The 15,185-nt window shown below is 39.2% G+C and overlaps 1 protein-coding gene across 1 annotated transcript in view; it reads left to right on the forward strand.

Annotated features, from left to right (window-relative positions):
* The window catches only part of anp32b (acidic (leucine-rich) nuclear phosphoprotein 32 family, member B), a 10,862-nt gene extending 1,795 nt beyond the window's left edge, over positions 1-9,067 (forward strand). The window contains exons 2-7 of the mRNA XM_023295291.3: positions 3,178-3,327; positions 3,438-3,560; positions 4,393-4,585; positions 5,388-5,512; positions 6,083-6,149; positions 8,356-9,067. Of these exons, the coding sequence (XP_023151059.1) occupies positions 3,178-3,327; positions 3,438-3,560; positions 4,393-4,585; positions 5,388-5,512; positions 6,083-6,149; positions 8,356-8,438 (741 nt within the window). The 3' untranslated portion in view covers positions 8,439-9,067. The remainder of the gene's footprint in view (positions 1-3,177; positions 3,328-3,437; positions 3,561-4,392; positions 4,586-5,387; positions 5,513-6,082; positions 6,150-8,355) is intronic.
* The last annotated feature ends 6,118 nt before the right edge of the window (positions 9,068-15,185 follow it).

A 15,185-nucleotide genomic window follows, 5' to 3' on the forward strand; every position in this document is an offset into this window, starting at 1 on the left:
ATGCCTTTTTTTTCCAGCGGCGATGGGCGTTTTTCTGGCCGGAGATGGCGCTGTTGAGCATATATTTTGTTTCAGTCCCGTTTCCCTCCATGGTTTCCCCTCTCTCCGACTAACTTAGCGTTTGGCTCAGTTCATTATACAGGTCCTATATTCTCCCTCCATTAGGGCATCTCTGCCTTTGGACTGAAGATCCCACCAAAACCCAAGAGAGAAAAGTTTAACTTTCATAGGGCACGATGGACATGAAAAAGAGGATCCACTTGGAGCTAAGAAACAGGGACACCGTCTGATGTGAGTCGTGCTTTTTTAAAACCAACCCTTAGTTTTCTGGCTAGCTCCTGCTAGCTAGCTTGCTACTTTTTCTGCTTTGCGAGTGACCTGTGTGGCTAACGTAATGGTGACCACATGGGCTTTAGATTGTGTTTCTCGTTTATAATAGGGCGGAAAACACTCGCAAGAGCAAGCTTAATCCTTCGTACTGTTCGGGATTGGGCGTATAGGGGCAACGAGACGAGAAAAGCTATATTCAAATCGTTACTTTGAAACGGCGATCCCCCCTTGCTTGCTGGGCATTATTGCAGTGCTTTAACCGTTTCGCAGCCCTCCTTGGTCAATGGTTGCACACCACTAGATTCCGCTCGACTCCACCGTGCTAGCACAATTAGTAAACTTGTTTTTACGCTGATATATCAAGAAAGCCGCTTCCTGCGCCGCGTTTGGCATTCACATAGCGGTATATTTTATACAGACCTTGGAAGCCATGTTTGCTGCTAGCATAACTGCTAAAAAAAACGGGGCGCTTTTCTTCCTTTATTATTACAAATGTAGTTTTCAACTCCCAAGATGCTGATAAGGAGTTTTGGTTTAAAGAGAGAGAAAAAAACAGACAAAAAAGGGGGTCACCATCGTCGATCACGAGTCATGTCTTGACATTTCTGGAGAGTACGTTAATGTTACCATCAAATGGCCAGATCCAGCAGCGACAATAAAAAACAGTCACTTGGTCCACAGCTTTGAGCCCTTAATGTGAAGTCCGTGTTACTCTGTAACCCCACCGGAGACACAAACTACTGTAAACCAGACCAGCAGCCCGGTATTTGTTTAAAGGCACGCTTTAAGCTGTTGCAATTCATAAGTTTTAAAGGGAGTGTACGGTGGTTAATTCCCCCGAATAGCTCGCATAGTTGGACAGCAGCTTTCTCTATCCCCTATATCTGTGCTCGTCTGAATATTGCATGCTTTTTTAAAGGAAGTCTCCGATTCATCCAGACAACTTAGTATTTGCTTCCCGCCATATTACCGCCTTCTCTACACCCATCAAACACAACAAAATACGCCCTGTTGCAAGCTTAAAACGTCAAACACACTAATTCGGTGCTCCGGTGATCGTCTCTAAGGCTAAAGTTGACATTTGCAGCCCAAACGGGTGGGTTTGTGGAACGGCGGCTTCAGCCTGCTTGAACGACGCCGAGATCCGGCGCACCGCGCTTCATGCGTGGGCAGCCAAAAACTCGACGGTCGGCGTCTCCTCCCGACTCACGCACGATATAAAACAAATTTAAAACACCGAGGAGTGATTTAGGTAATGTGTAGATAACGGTAATCGCTCATTCTAAGCAGCACTTTCAGCCAATGAAGTGTTCAGAGAGCTGCATACTGTATCTCAGGAATCGCCATGTTGTCATTCTGTCGTCTTTGAAGCTCTGGGAGAAAGGAACTGTCTCCATCTTTGTTTTTACTAAATTTCCGTTCTCAATATATTTCCTTCGCCACTTCGACCTGAAAACGACCACTCTAACAAACTGCCAATATCGGTCGTTCGCTCGACGACAAGGAATATTCCTCTTGCCCCATGAAAGCAGGTTTAACGGAAAAAAAGACCCCGTTTACTAAGGGTGTATTCGCAATCCTTTCCGTTGCTGTTGGGTTGGCTAATGGCGGGCAGACACACGGCTCTAGCTGCTCCTCTACTGCACGGCAGCGTTTAAAAGGGGCAATGGCTAGCCTGTAGCGAGCTAGCTCTCAAAATCATTGCATTTGTCATTAGTGACTGCATCAGCAGGCCATGGGAAGCTACTGCTGTGCTCTTCCTCGTTTCGGAGAAATCAATAGATTAACTGTCGGATAAATTAAGCGCAAGTGTTTTTAGACGGAGACTCGGGATCCGTTTCAGGGTTTTTACCGTACAATTCGTGATATTTGTCGCCTGACAACAACTTTTTTGCAACGTTTTTGTCCAACAATGAATTGCGCAACCAGTGTTAGCTTTAACTGACTCAAACTAACTCCGCCTTCGGACTTGTTTTTGTAATATTTTAAGCAACTACTAAATGTCTTGAAACACTTTACACAAAGTAAAGGGCCATTTGACTAAACAACAACAGCCCCTGCTGAACACCTTCTGCTTTTGCAGGTTTTCTCAATGATTTTGTTGTAATTATTTTTCGGTTAAATACAATTAATTAAAAGAGTTTATAACAATATATTTTTAATAATACAACACTATCGTTCAAAAGTTTGGGGTCACCCAGGCAATTTCATGTTCTCCATGAAAACTCACACTTTTATTCATGTGCTATCATATTTGCACAAGGGTTTTCTAATCATTAATTAGCCTTTTTAGCCAACACAACGTACTATTGCTGGAAATGTTCCTCTGTACCCCTACGTAGATATTTAATTTAAAATCAGCCGTTTAGAGCTAGAATAGTCATTTACCACATTCATAAGGTCCAGACTGTATTTCTGATTGTTATCTGAAGAATTGAAGAAAAAACGGCTTTTCTTTCAAAATAAGGACATTTCTAAGTGACCCCAAACTTTTGAACAGTAGTGTATATATGTATATCCCCAAGGCTCATCTTGCTTTTTGTGCTTAAAATTACCCCTAACATATATAACATGTAATTTTTTTCCATGTTAAGCACATTATCATCACCAGTATTCTGCGGCAGACTCATATGTTTAGTGTTAATTTCATGTTGTCTTCATTAAAGAAAACTACTTTGCTTTCAAAAATAAGGACATTTCTCTAAGTGACCCCAAACATTTGACCAGTAGTGCACACATTTATATGTTTTGCAATAAATTGTAGTTTTTGATACATATTCATAGTATCAATAAATGCATTAAGGTGGAGCTGGTTTTCGCGTGATGTTATGTTTTTCTCCATTTCAGGTACGAGAACTCGTCCTGGACAATTGTCGATCGGTTGAAGGAAAAATCGAAGGCCTCACAGCTGAATTTGTCAACCTGGAGTTCCTCAGTTTGATAAATGTTGGCTTAATCTCAGTCTCCAACCTGCCCAAACTAGGAAAACTGAAAAAGGTAAAAATGGGATGTTTCAGTTTCATTCCTCCATGTAAAAAAACAACAAAAGAAAAAACAGACCTGATGGATGTCAGCTGGACTAAACTGTCCCTCTACTCGTCTTTCAGCTGGAGTTGAGCGACAACAGAATCAGCGGCGGCCTTGATGTTTTAGCAGAGAAACTACCGAACCTCACACATCTAAACCTGAGTGGCAACAAATTGAAAGACATCAGCACGTTGGAACCATTGGTGAGTGTCCACATGTGTTAAAGAGACATCTAGATGCAACACACTCTTCAAAGACATGGGTCTCAGTTGATGCATGTATTGTTCTTATGGTATTTTATGTCATGTTATGTCAATATTTTGATGATTGTGACAGAACCCTGTAGTAGGATCACAAGCATGTGATCATCAGCAGGCAGCTGATGTAGTGTTCACTTGTCGTTACAGTGACGCCGTACTGCTATCTCGCAATGAAACAGAAATCTTGAACAATCCATGGATCCAGACTATAAGCTGCATCACTGCTAAAATATAGTCACTTGGTCCTTGTGTCATTTCTGACCTTCCCTGAAAATTTCATCCAAATCCGTTCGTCTGTTTCTGAGTAATGTTGCTAACAGGCAGACAAACAAACAAACAAACATACACCGATCGTCACATAACTCCACTGCATTTGTAAATATTCATTACTGTTATTGTAAAAGTCACCATTTAGCACCCTGCAGAGCTGATTCTTGTAGTTAGGGGTGCATTTTTTTGGCAATAGAAACTTCAACTTTATAGATGTAGGAGTTTGTTTGTGTCTAATCCAGATAACGGCATGGTTTACAAATCTATACAGTTCATCACCTGGTTGCAAAAATCATGCGAACCCAACATTGCCAACAGAACAGTTGAGAACAACATAATCTTTACTACATAAAGATTTATTCAAGTAATAAACCACTTATTATAAATGAAAGTCTCTGTCGTCTCAAGTGCATCTTATCATCTTATGCACTTCTGTCTAGTACTGTTAAGACGGAAACACCGTTGAGCTTCTCATCACGGAACTAAAACTGCATTTGGTCCACAGAAAAAGCTGGATAACCTGAAGAGTTTGGACCTGTTCAACTGTGAAGTGACAAACCTGAACGACTACAGAGAGAGCGTGTTCAAGCTGCTGCCTCAGCTTACCTACCTGGACGGTTACGACATGGAGGACAGGGAAGCCTCCGACTCCGACGGAGAGGTGGACGGAGACGGCGTAGATGACGATGAAGACGAAGGTATGAAGTCTCAAACGGCTCAGGGTTTTTTGACTGTAAAGACATGCTTTATACACTACTGTTCAAAAGTATGGGGTCACTTTGGAATGTTCTTATTTTTGAAAGAAAAACTTTTTTTTCAATGAAGATAGCAGTTAATCATAAATACAGTCTAGACATTGTTAATGTGGTAAATGAGTATTCTAGCTGGAAACGGCTTATTTTTAATGGAATATCTACATAGGGGTACAGAGGAACATTTCCAGCAACCATCACTCCTGTGTTCTAATGCTACATTGTGTTAGCTAATGGTGTTGAAAGGCTAATTGATGATTAGAAAACCCTTGTGCAGTTATGTTAGCACATGAATAAAAGTGTGAGTTTTCATGGAAAACATGAAATTGTCTGGGTGACCCCAAACTTTTGAAAGATAATGTATATAGAGAAGAGGGATGGTGTGCTGTATTATTTAATAAAATACATAAATACTGATTTGAAAAGACCAAAACTACCAATATAGTGATGCTACTATCAAGTCTCGTCTGTGCATCCAAAGCCAGATTTTACCTTCTATGGTCCTTAGAGCTCCATTACTGTCAAAAGCCAATTAAAAACCCATTTAGTTCCACTGTTCCACTGGATGACATGTTTCTTCTTAATGAAAAATACATACATACTTGTTTATTTAGAAACTGTTCCTCAGGCTAATAACCGCCATCACTTTCACGTCCCCAGAAAGTGAAACGTGACATTGATCGCTATTATTGGCACACGTGTGCTTCTACTTTGTGGTTGACTGATTGTTTTTACTTTTGTATTGCAGAGGGTGAGGAGGAGGAAGATGAGGACGGAGAGGAGGAGGACTTTGATGAGGAAGAGGACGACGAGGAAGACGAAGAGGAGGTAGAAGGAGAAGAGGATGACGAGGAAGTCAGCGGTGAAGATGAGGTAAAAAAAAACTTATAGAACAAGCTTGGTTGGTTGTTAACCCTTTAAGACCACCAAGTCTGCCAGGGCATGTTCTTACATTTTTACATACTGCAGTGTAATTTTTTGGAGTGTTTTTATTTGCTTTACATCAATATAACCCTTATATCTCAAGTTTTAATAATATGTTTTGATTTATGTCTTAACTACTACAATAAATTGCAAATAAAGTGCAATAAACCTGAAAAAATGAAAATCGCTTTTTTTCACATATTTTAAAATAGAGAAATTGCATAGCTGTGTCCCTCAAATTTGTAAAAAAGTTGCACAATATCCTATGGTCTGATTATTGTTATGTGCACATTGTGTATTTTTACAAACCCATCACTGCAACGAAAAGCACTCTTGAGACCTGGTGAATGTGTGAAATGTTAGTGTAACTCCCCAGATTTTATATGCAAAAAGATCTATCTTATCTGGTTTCAAATCTTCTGCCAATCAAAAATAGCGCCGTACTATGCTGGGCTCTATAGGGTTAAAGTAATTCACATACATTTTTGTTGAAACTTGAATGATTTTTTGTTTTTCAAGGAGGAAGATTTCGGCCAGGACGGAGAAGTAGATGAAGAAGATGATGATGAGGATGAAGATGAAGACGGTATGTGTCTCTTTCATGTTTTTAAAACCCAGAGAATTTCTTAAGAAAATGAGGAGTCACATGGTCACAATCTCTTATCTCATTACAAAAGCAGATTCTGTACAAGTTGACTCACTTCAGGGACATGCTGAACTTTGAAAATGTTATTTTTTGTTTTTGGTCTAGAAGACCAGATTTTTCTTGTCAAAAAGGCCTTGAAATGTCACAGACAGAAAGATGATAGCAAATGAACTCTTTAAATTATTTACCAGCTTCAAAAAAATTACTCTTTAAGTTGTAAGTCCAAAATCTCAGCATAAAACCAACACGAGCCCTTATTTTTCCATTTTGAAATTGAAAAGTGAAAGTGCAAAAAAATTCTACACAGCAGAGAGTGTCTTTTTGTGTGGGCAAAGGTCAGCAGTTTGATGTATTTCAGCTCCTGTTATCTAGTTTTGGAAACCGTGTTTTCTGTATCCATGAAAAGGAAGCTTGGCGTAGCAGAAAGGGTTCCGTTTTTAAATTTAATTTGTACATACAACCAAATGAATGTTAAGTTACAGGATAATTGATATGAGTAGCGTGACACCTGCTGGAGATTCTAGTTATGTTGTGCAGGAGTCTGAGGTCTCCTCAGAGCCATAACTGACGGTTCATATTATTTAAAGTACAGTCACAAGTGAAATATGGTGTCAGAATGTTAACTCCAGCACTTAAAAACAAAGTCCAGCTTGAGTGTGGAGCATCCAAAGAGGGCAGGGCCTGCTTAAAAAAAAAAGAAATATTTCACTAGTGAAGATACATGTCTGACACGTTTTATTTTGAGCTCGTAATCAAGTAACATTATAACGTGTAAGGACAGCAAAACATGATAGTGACCATTCAGAAACACTAACATCTCTCTAGAGCAGGGGTGTCAGACTCATTTTAGTTCAGGGGTCATATTCAGCCCAATTTGATCTCAAGTGACCAGTAAAATCACAGCATAATAACCTATAAATAACTACAACTCCACATTTTCCCTTTGTTTTAGTGCAAAAAAGTGCATTCTGAAAATATTGACATTTAATGATTTTTTTTTTAACAAAACTTTATGAACAAACTGAAATTTAAGAAAAATAAATTCAATGTCAACAATATTGTGCCTCAGCAAGAAACAAAATGACAAAAATATTAGACAAATGACACAAAACAGCAAAAAACAGAAAAAAATAGCCAAAAAAAATTACAAAGCGACAAAAAATTGAGACAAACGAGACAAAAATTACATGACACAAACGAGACAAATGACAAGTGATAAAAAAAGATACATGTAACAAGGAAAAAGCAAACACAAAATGACAAAAATAAGACAAAAAACACAAGCAAGACAAAAAGGAAGCATAAACGACAAAAATGAGAAACACAACAACAAAAAAATAAGACAAACGACATGTCAGACAAAAAAACAGCAAAAACAGGACAAAATATTACAGACACAAATCGACAAAATGAGACATAAAGCAAAACACAAAATGACAAAAATAAGACAAAAAACAGCAGCGAGACAAGAAGGAAACAAAATAAAAGCGAGAAACAGAATGACAAAAAATGAGACAAACATAAAAGAAAACAAGAGACAAATAATTAGACAAAAAAGTTACAGTGACAAAAAATGACAAAAGCTTGAAATTAAGCAAACAAAACGATACACAAACATGGCAAATGACACAGAGATGAGAAAAGTGTGAAACAAAACCACACAAAACAACAAATAAAGCAAAACATAAAATGACAAAAATAAGACAAAACACAAGCAAGACAAAAAAGAAACACAAAACCACAAAAATGTGAGACAAATGACAAAAGTCAGACAAACAACAACAAAAACAAGACAAAATATTACAAAAATGAGACACAAAAGAACAATGAGCAATCTAGTATTTTACTTTATAATAAAACAATTCATCATGGTCTAGAAATTATTTTAAATATATATTCTTACAGATTTACAATTTGCAGTTCATGTCTTCTCTGTAATTTGTACACTTTACAAAGTCGTCCCACGGGCCAGATTGGACCCTCTAGAGGACCGATTTTGACCCGTGGGCCGCATGTTTGACACCCCTGCTCTAGAAGATACATAGTAGAGATTTAAGCTGTTCAAGACTAAACAAGTGCTAGAAGTGAAGTTCTGAAGCTTTCTGTTCTCGCCACACTGACACAGATTTCCCATCTAACCCCACAGAAGCAGAAGCTTGCAAAGGCCAGAAGAGAAAGCGAGATCCAGAGGACGATGACGACGACGACGATGACGACGACGACGATTAAGAGCTGAAACTGAAAACGAGAGCCTACCGAGTTACCCTTCCTCTCCCACAAACCCGAACGTCCGCCCTCCTACAACTCACACCGCCTTTGTAATCCACGTCTACCCCCAACCCCCTTCCAGCTCTGAGCTCTTTTTATGGGGCAAGACTGTACCGGATGGGTGGGCCGAGTGGAGCTGCCCCCCCCCCCACCCCCCCACCCCCTGTTTTTTTTCCCTCCCCACCATGGAACTGAGAGCCACCCAACACCCTCCACCTCACCCCACCCACGGCCCCCCGAGGTTCTCAGGCAGCCCACCACTCAGCATTCCACAATTTCACTGTCGATCCCTCTTTATGTATTCCCGCGTGAGGACTTTGGGACTGGTATCTAGTTTTGGGTCTGTGCTTTTAATATTTTGTTGAATGAATTATTTTTTTTTTGTTGTTGGGTTTATTATTTCTCTTTTTTTTGTCTTTAATTTTTTTTCTGTTCCTTATTTTTCCCAATAAAATTATTGCTATAGCAGGTGTGCAACCAGCGAGCCATGATTTTTAGTGTGGCCGCCTGTTGCACAAATCAAGGTTGTAGCTACATTTTTACTTTCTGTATGACAAAAAAACAACTTTGTAAATAAAATGTTAACATTTTGCGCTTTTTCTCTCTTCCTGCTTTGCCCTTTTTTGGAGTCCCGAACTTAACGTAAAGGTTTAGATATGATGATTAGCACCAGTTCTTTGTGCTCCCACCACCTTAGCATCGGCTCCAGGCTCCAAAACCTGGTACTTTTCAGGCACCAGCTCTTTCCTGGGCTAGAGCTTAGCACTGAGTACGTCAGGGGCTAGGGGCGGGGTTACGGTGACCAACGGTTAACAGCGGAAACACAGAACCACCACTTTTAAAGAACCGAGCGAGGAGTAGTAGTAGTAGTAGTAGTAGTCAGTCAATTGCATCCAACAAAATCGGTGACGTGAAGTTCTTCCTCTAGCTCCCTCTGTCCAGCCTTGCAGTCAAAAGTTCTTTGCCTTCCAGACTAGTGTCTTCTTCTAGCACCTTCCTTCATGTTGTGCTAGGCCTGCCATCCCTTCTGATAGTATCAGGTTTCTACAACAGTATTCGACCAGCTGCTTTGTTGTGTCTCACCACATGGCTATCCAGGGCTAGTCTACATTGCCTAATGATGGTTGACAAGCGTGGATGTGAGCCATATAGGGACTGGTTGATGAGGTGTGATTTCCAGGAGATGTTTTGTACCATCTGTAACCTTCTGGTAGAAGTCCCATCAATTGTTTTTGACAGTGTCTTTGTTGGTGACCAGGAGTCAGATCTATAAAGCAAGATGGATTCCACTGATGCCTTGAATACTCTCATTTTGGTTGTCGTTTTAATTGGAGATACCCATATTGTTGACAGAGACTGCAGTGCTCCCCAAGCTTTACCAATTTTTGTTTCTATATCGTGCTGTGTTGGTGTAGCCTCCAAGATATAGGAAATTATCAACTTTTTCGATTTCTGACCCATCTAGCACATGCAATGTCTCCTTAGATCAGGGGTGGGCAATTAATTTTCATATGGGGCCACATGAGAAACGTTGACGGTTGTTAAGGGCCGGACCAATACACTTACAGCTCTGCTCAATATATATCTCAATAAAAACAGTAAATGAAACATTACAATGATACAATGAAAATGTGGAACACAGAACACAACTATTTAATGAAAGACTTTGTTTTTTCATTTAAACTATGATTGCTGCCTATTGAGTTGTAGATATTTTTGATGGTGTGACTTCCTTCAGCGTGGGCATGTAGGTGAGAATGTTGCCCTCCAACTGGCTTGAGAGAAACTTCAGCTTTCTCATAAAAGCGGTCACCAGGCTGTACATTTCATGTGCAAAGAGGCCGTTGCCTTGCAGCTTGGTATTTAGTTCATTCATTAGTGCAGTCATATCAACAGCAAAAGCAAGGTCTGCCATCCACAGTCTGCATCTGAGAGCTCGATGATGTCCCTGCCTTTCTTCTCACAAAACTCTTGAACCTCTGCTCTCAGATCCCAAACTCGTCTAAGCACCTTGTCAAGGCTGAGCCATCTGACAGCTGTCTGGTAACCAAGGTTACCATATTCACTATCATCTCCTCCAAAAAGACAACAAACTGTAATTCAATGCTCTTGCCCTGATGAAGTTAACTACTTTAGCTACATCAGTCACGTGGTTGATTTTTAGCACTGATTTACACAGCACCTCCTGATGTATAATACAATGCAAAAATATCAGTTTCTCTTCTGGGTTTACTTCAGTCACTTTATCTTGCATCCGTTTCAAAAGTGCAACATTTTTCCCTGTCAAATTTGGACAGCCATCAGTTGTAACACCAACTAAATTCTCCCATTTTAATCCCAGCTTGTTCATGCATGTATTTACCTCAGTGAACAAATCACTCACCGTCGTGGTTCCTTCATTGGCTGCACAGCTGCCAGCTCCTCCGTCATCTCAAAGGTTTTTGTTAGTCCACGTACAAAGATGAGTAACTGGGCTGTGTCACGGACATCACAGCTCTCTTCCAGAGCCGAGGAGAAAACGTCAAAATTGTCCACTTTGTTGTGCAGCTGAAGCTCCAGATTTTCGGCGATGCTCTCCACCCGCCTCGTTACGGTTCGCCTGGAAAGGATCACATTCACGAACGCTCCTTTCTTCTCCGGGCATATAAACGCTGCAGAGTCCACCAGACTTTCTTTTATAAACTCTCCATCCGAGAATGGTTTACTGACATCCCTTTATGTGTGAGCTTTGGTTAAAAAAAAATCCTTGCTGCTTTAGCAGTTTAGCAGCAAACTTGCAGATATCCTCCCAGCTCTGCATCAGTCAGCTGTTTGTACGAAAAAAACGGTACCTTAGCAGATCTTTCAAAGTAAAAGCAGTGCAGGCGTATCGCTTGCATGCATTGTGATGATATATATTTGCGTTGACTTTTAATATTTTCCAATGACCTCATATGGGCCAGTCAGGGTCATCCGGCGGGCCGGATGTGGTCCGCGGGCCGTACGATGCCCAGGTCTGGTATAGCCTTTGGTATGAAAAAACGTCATCATATACATCGTATATTGTACAAATAACAAGTCAAAGGAAAGAGACATACATTGTAGAATTGTAGTAATTGTGGGCTGACTGATTTACTGATTATCAGTATTTTATTTTTTACTGATTTACGGTAATAAATATATTTAAAAATGGCGCTACTTTGGCTCTTAACCTTAATCTACCTGTGGTCGCTCTGTCTTCTGGAGTGATTTGATTGGTTATACGTCACAAATAAAACTCCTTTAACTTAACATCTGTAAACAAAACAAAAACGTATCAACAAAGTTTCCTGTTAGATTTTGTGTTCCTCTAAGTTTAACTCCAAGATTTTAAATACTTTCATTTACTGCAAATGAATATCGACTCCAGAAGTCTCACTAATAATCATTATCAGCCTTAAAAACCCACAAAACACCCCTCTATACTCGACCACACTTGGTACAGTCCGGTTCCCCCTTCTATAAATCTGCTTGGAATCTTCCACTTCCTGTTTGTCAAAGTGGCCTTCTACCTGGACAGGTTTTGTTGGAGCTCATGCAACAAACATTTTGGGTAACTGCGCTTTATTATGGCTGGATGATACTGAATTAGAGTCTGTTTTCATGAGACTGAGTTAAGATGTGTAGCTCTGTCATTAAATAGGAAATTATTTCTCAGAATTCACAGAGAAAAGTCTGAAATGTTTGCTAGGTTAGCGTCCCACATGTTCTTTGGCTCAGCTAAAGCTAACTCTCTCCAACTTCTGGATCTCTTGAGTTGCTTGTTGTTAAAATATCTTGCTAGAGGTGCTGAAGCTCAGAAAGTCTGAGATGTTTGTTCAAAATAAGCTCATTCTCAAGTCTTACCTGAACTGTCCTCTTTTGTTTGAACTTTCCCTAAACTTAGGAGTTAATGACAGAGCAGCACATCCAGACTCAGTCTCATTTATGTAGAGATTAAACTTCAGTGTCATTCATTGATGTTAAAGTGCAGTTTTTCAAATGTTTGTTGCACATGCTCCCGACCAAACCAGTCCAGGTGGAAGACGATGTGAAGGGAAAGCTCCAGAGGATGAATATCACACATTTACGTTGGAAATAAATGTCCTTTAATTAGACATTGTCATGCAAATGATGTTCAAATCTTTGAGTGTTTTGTTGATGTTTGTTTCTAAATGTTTTCTGACACTCAGCCCCAAAGATTAAAACCTTCTACGGCTCACAAGTTGCAACAATTCACACATTATCAACTATCTTTCTGACTAAACTAAGATAAAAAGTGAAAAACTGCCTGATTCCTGCATCATGAATGTAAATCTTTTTGGTTTTTATGACAGTAAACTGAATATATTTGGTTTTGACATTTTATAAACCAAAACAAGAAATGAATTAGTGGAGAAAACAATCAGCAGATTAATGGTCAAAGAAAATGTGTTTTCCAACATATATGGCTGAATTACTCCAACATTACAAGATACAATTTGAATTCAATTTTATTTATATAACGCCAGTTACAGGTCAAATTGTCTCAAGACACTTTATATTTTTTGTCATATTTAAAATATGACAAAGTAAGAAAGTTAAACCTCTTGACTAATCCAATTTATTATTTGGTTTTTAAGAGACTAATCGACAACTAAAATAAGTTTCTCCACTAAAACTAATAAACATGAGGTCAAATAGAAGGAACAGTTTTAAATACTGCAGTCCCACGATGACAAGAATAAAGTTTGTCAACAAAAACTAAATCTGCTGGTGGATTCCTTTAAAATCCTAATAAAGGATAATAAAGTGTGATACTAAAGGTTTGTGGTGCTAAAAATGTCAAAGTAAAGATATCAGGTTGAACATCTGGATGGAGGTTGATAAAAGTTGACCTCCCTTCATTTCTCTGGAGCCGACTCCATGGATTTTATGGATGGTGGTTAAAGACCTGCTCTTCTAGTCGTCGTCCTTTTAGTTGCTGTAAAAAGTCAGTCCATCCTGGCCGACTTCAACACCTCTTCATGACAACTTGTTCTGCCTCCGACCTGGTGGAAACTCCAGAAAGTCTGGAAAACCTGTCGAGACTCGAAGAACTCGTCGGGCGGGGGAAGGTGTGGTGGGTGGTGGAGGGAGGTGGGGGAGTAGAGGGGGGAGGCCACCACCCACCTCCCCACCTACTCTCCGCCCCGACTCCACCCAGACTCCGCCTTGGCTCCACCCATGTCGTCACTTCAGAAACTACGATGACAAAGGGACGACGAAATTATGTTATTTTATCTGATCTGTAGCTCAGTGAGTTAAGGATTTGCCTATGGAGCTGCAGGTCGCTGGTTCAAGACCAGATGCTTCTTAAATTTTATCAAAATCCTGACAAAGACAAACAAAGAAAAGTGCCAGTGCCTGGTCTTGAACCAGCGACCTTCCACTTGGTAGTCACTCTTCTTATCCCCTGAGCTATTTGCTCAGATACTAATTCTTCTTTTTTTTGCGCATTTATCATCTATTTTTTGTCGTGTTTGAGTTTTTTTTTTGACTTGAGTCTCGACTCGACCGTTTTTCTCAGGAGGCTGGACTTCAGCCTTTGTGCTGGAGGGTTGAACCCTCAGTTCCAAGACTTTCCAAGCCTCCAGACCTCCCGAGTCCTCAGGACCTGAGCTTTCACACAGTCTGAGGGCTGAAATTGTCAAAGTCCTACAGTAGTTCTCTGTTAGATTTAACTTTCAGACAGTCCAAGGACTGATATCTTCTCAGTTCCTGAGTAGTTCTCTGTTAGTTTGAACCTTCAGACTGTCTGAGGACTGAAATCCTAAAAGTTCTTGAGTAGTTCTCTGTTAGTTTGAACCTTTAGACAGTTTGAGGACTGAAATTTTAAAAGTTTCTCAGTACTTCTCTGTTAGTTTGAACTTTATGGTTAACAGAAGCCTTAAAACTTGTGACCATGAGTCTTGATTTCACATTTAGACCATCCATCTGAGTTCTTCTCAGACCTTCACCTGTGGGTTTTTTAGAAATCCTCAACAAACTTTGATTCTCTTCACTGAACAGTAAAGTTTGTGGAGATCAGAAGGTAACATTAGTTTGATAAATGCCTTCAACTACTAGTAGACTTTATCTGGAAAGCAGTTTTCTGAAATGAGTTCTTAGTAAATCTGTCCACAATCAAACCAAGAACATAGAAAGAGGAAATGTTTGAAGAAACAACTTGATGTTTTCATTTCAGACTAGAAAACACTTCAAGACCTTTATCTGTTTTTGCTCTTTTGATCATTTTATTGTTTCTTCTGTTTAATTTGATCTTCTAAAGTCTAACTGGTGTCTTTTCAAATGTTTTGTCTTTAGTTTGATTCTTCTTAAATGTTTAGTTTTGCTCTTTTCTCACCTTTTATTCTTTTCTGTCTGACTTGATTTCCAAATGTTTTGTCTTTTTATAATTGTTATTTTTTCAAATGTTTTATCAGATTGTTTGGAAAATTTCCTTTTCTTTCCCCGTGGTTAATTTTTCGATTAAATCTTTAAGGTTTTTCTTTTTAAATGTTTTACCACCTTTTAATGTTTAATTTTCTTTTTAAATGCTTCATTGTATTTTCTGTTTAATTCCTATTCAAAGTTTTATTGTCTTTAAGATTTAATTTTCTAATTAAACATTTAATTTTTTATTCAATGTTTTGTCTTTTTAAAGGTTTAATAATCTAATTTAATGTTTTGTATGTTTTTAAAATGTTTAAT

The sequence above is a fragment of the Amphiprion ocellaris genome, chromosome 4 (genome assembly GCF_022539595.1).
Source record: "Amphiprion ocellaris isolate individual 3 ecotype Okinawa chromosome 4, ASM2253959v1, whole genome shotgun sequence".
NCBI lineage: Eukaryota > Metazoa > Chordata > Actinopteri > Pomacentridae > Amphiprion > Amphiprion ocellaris.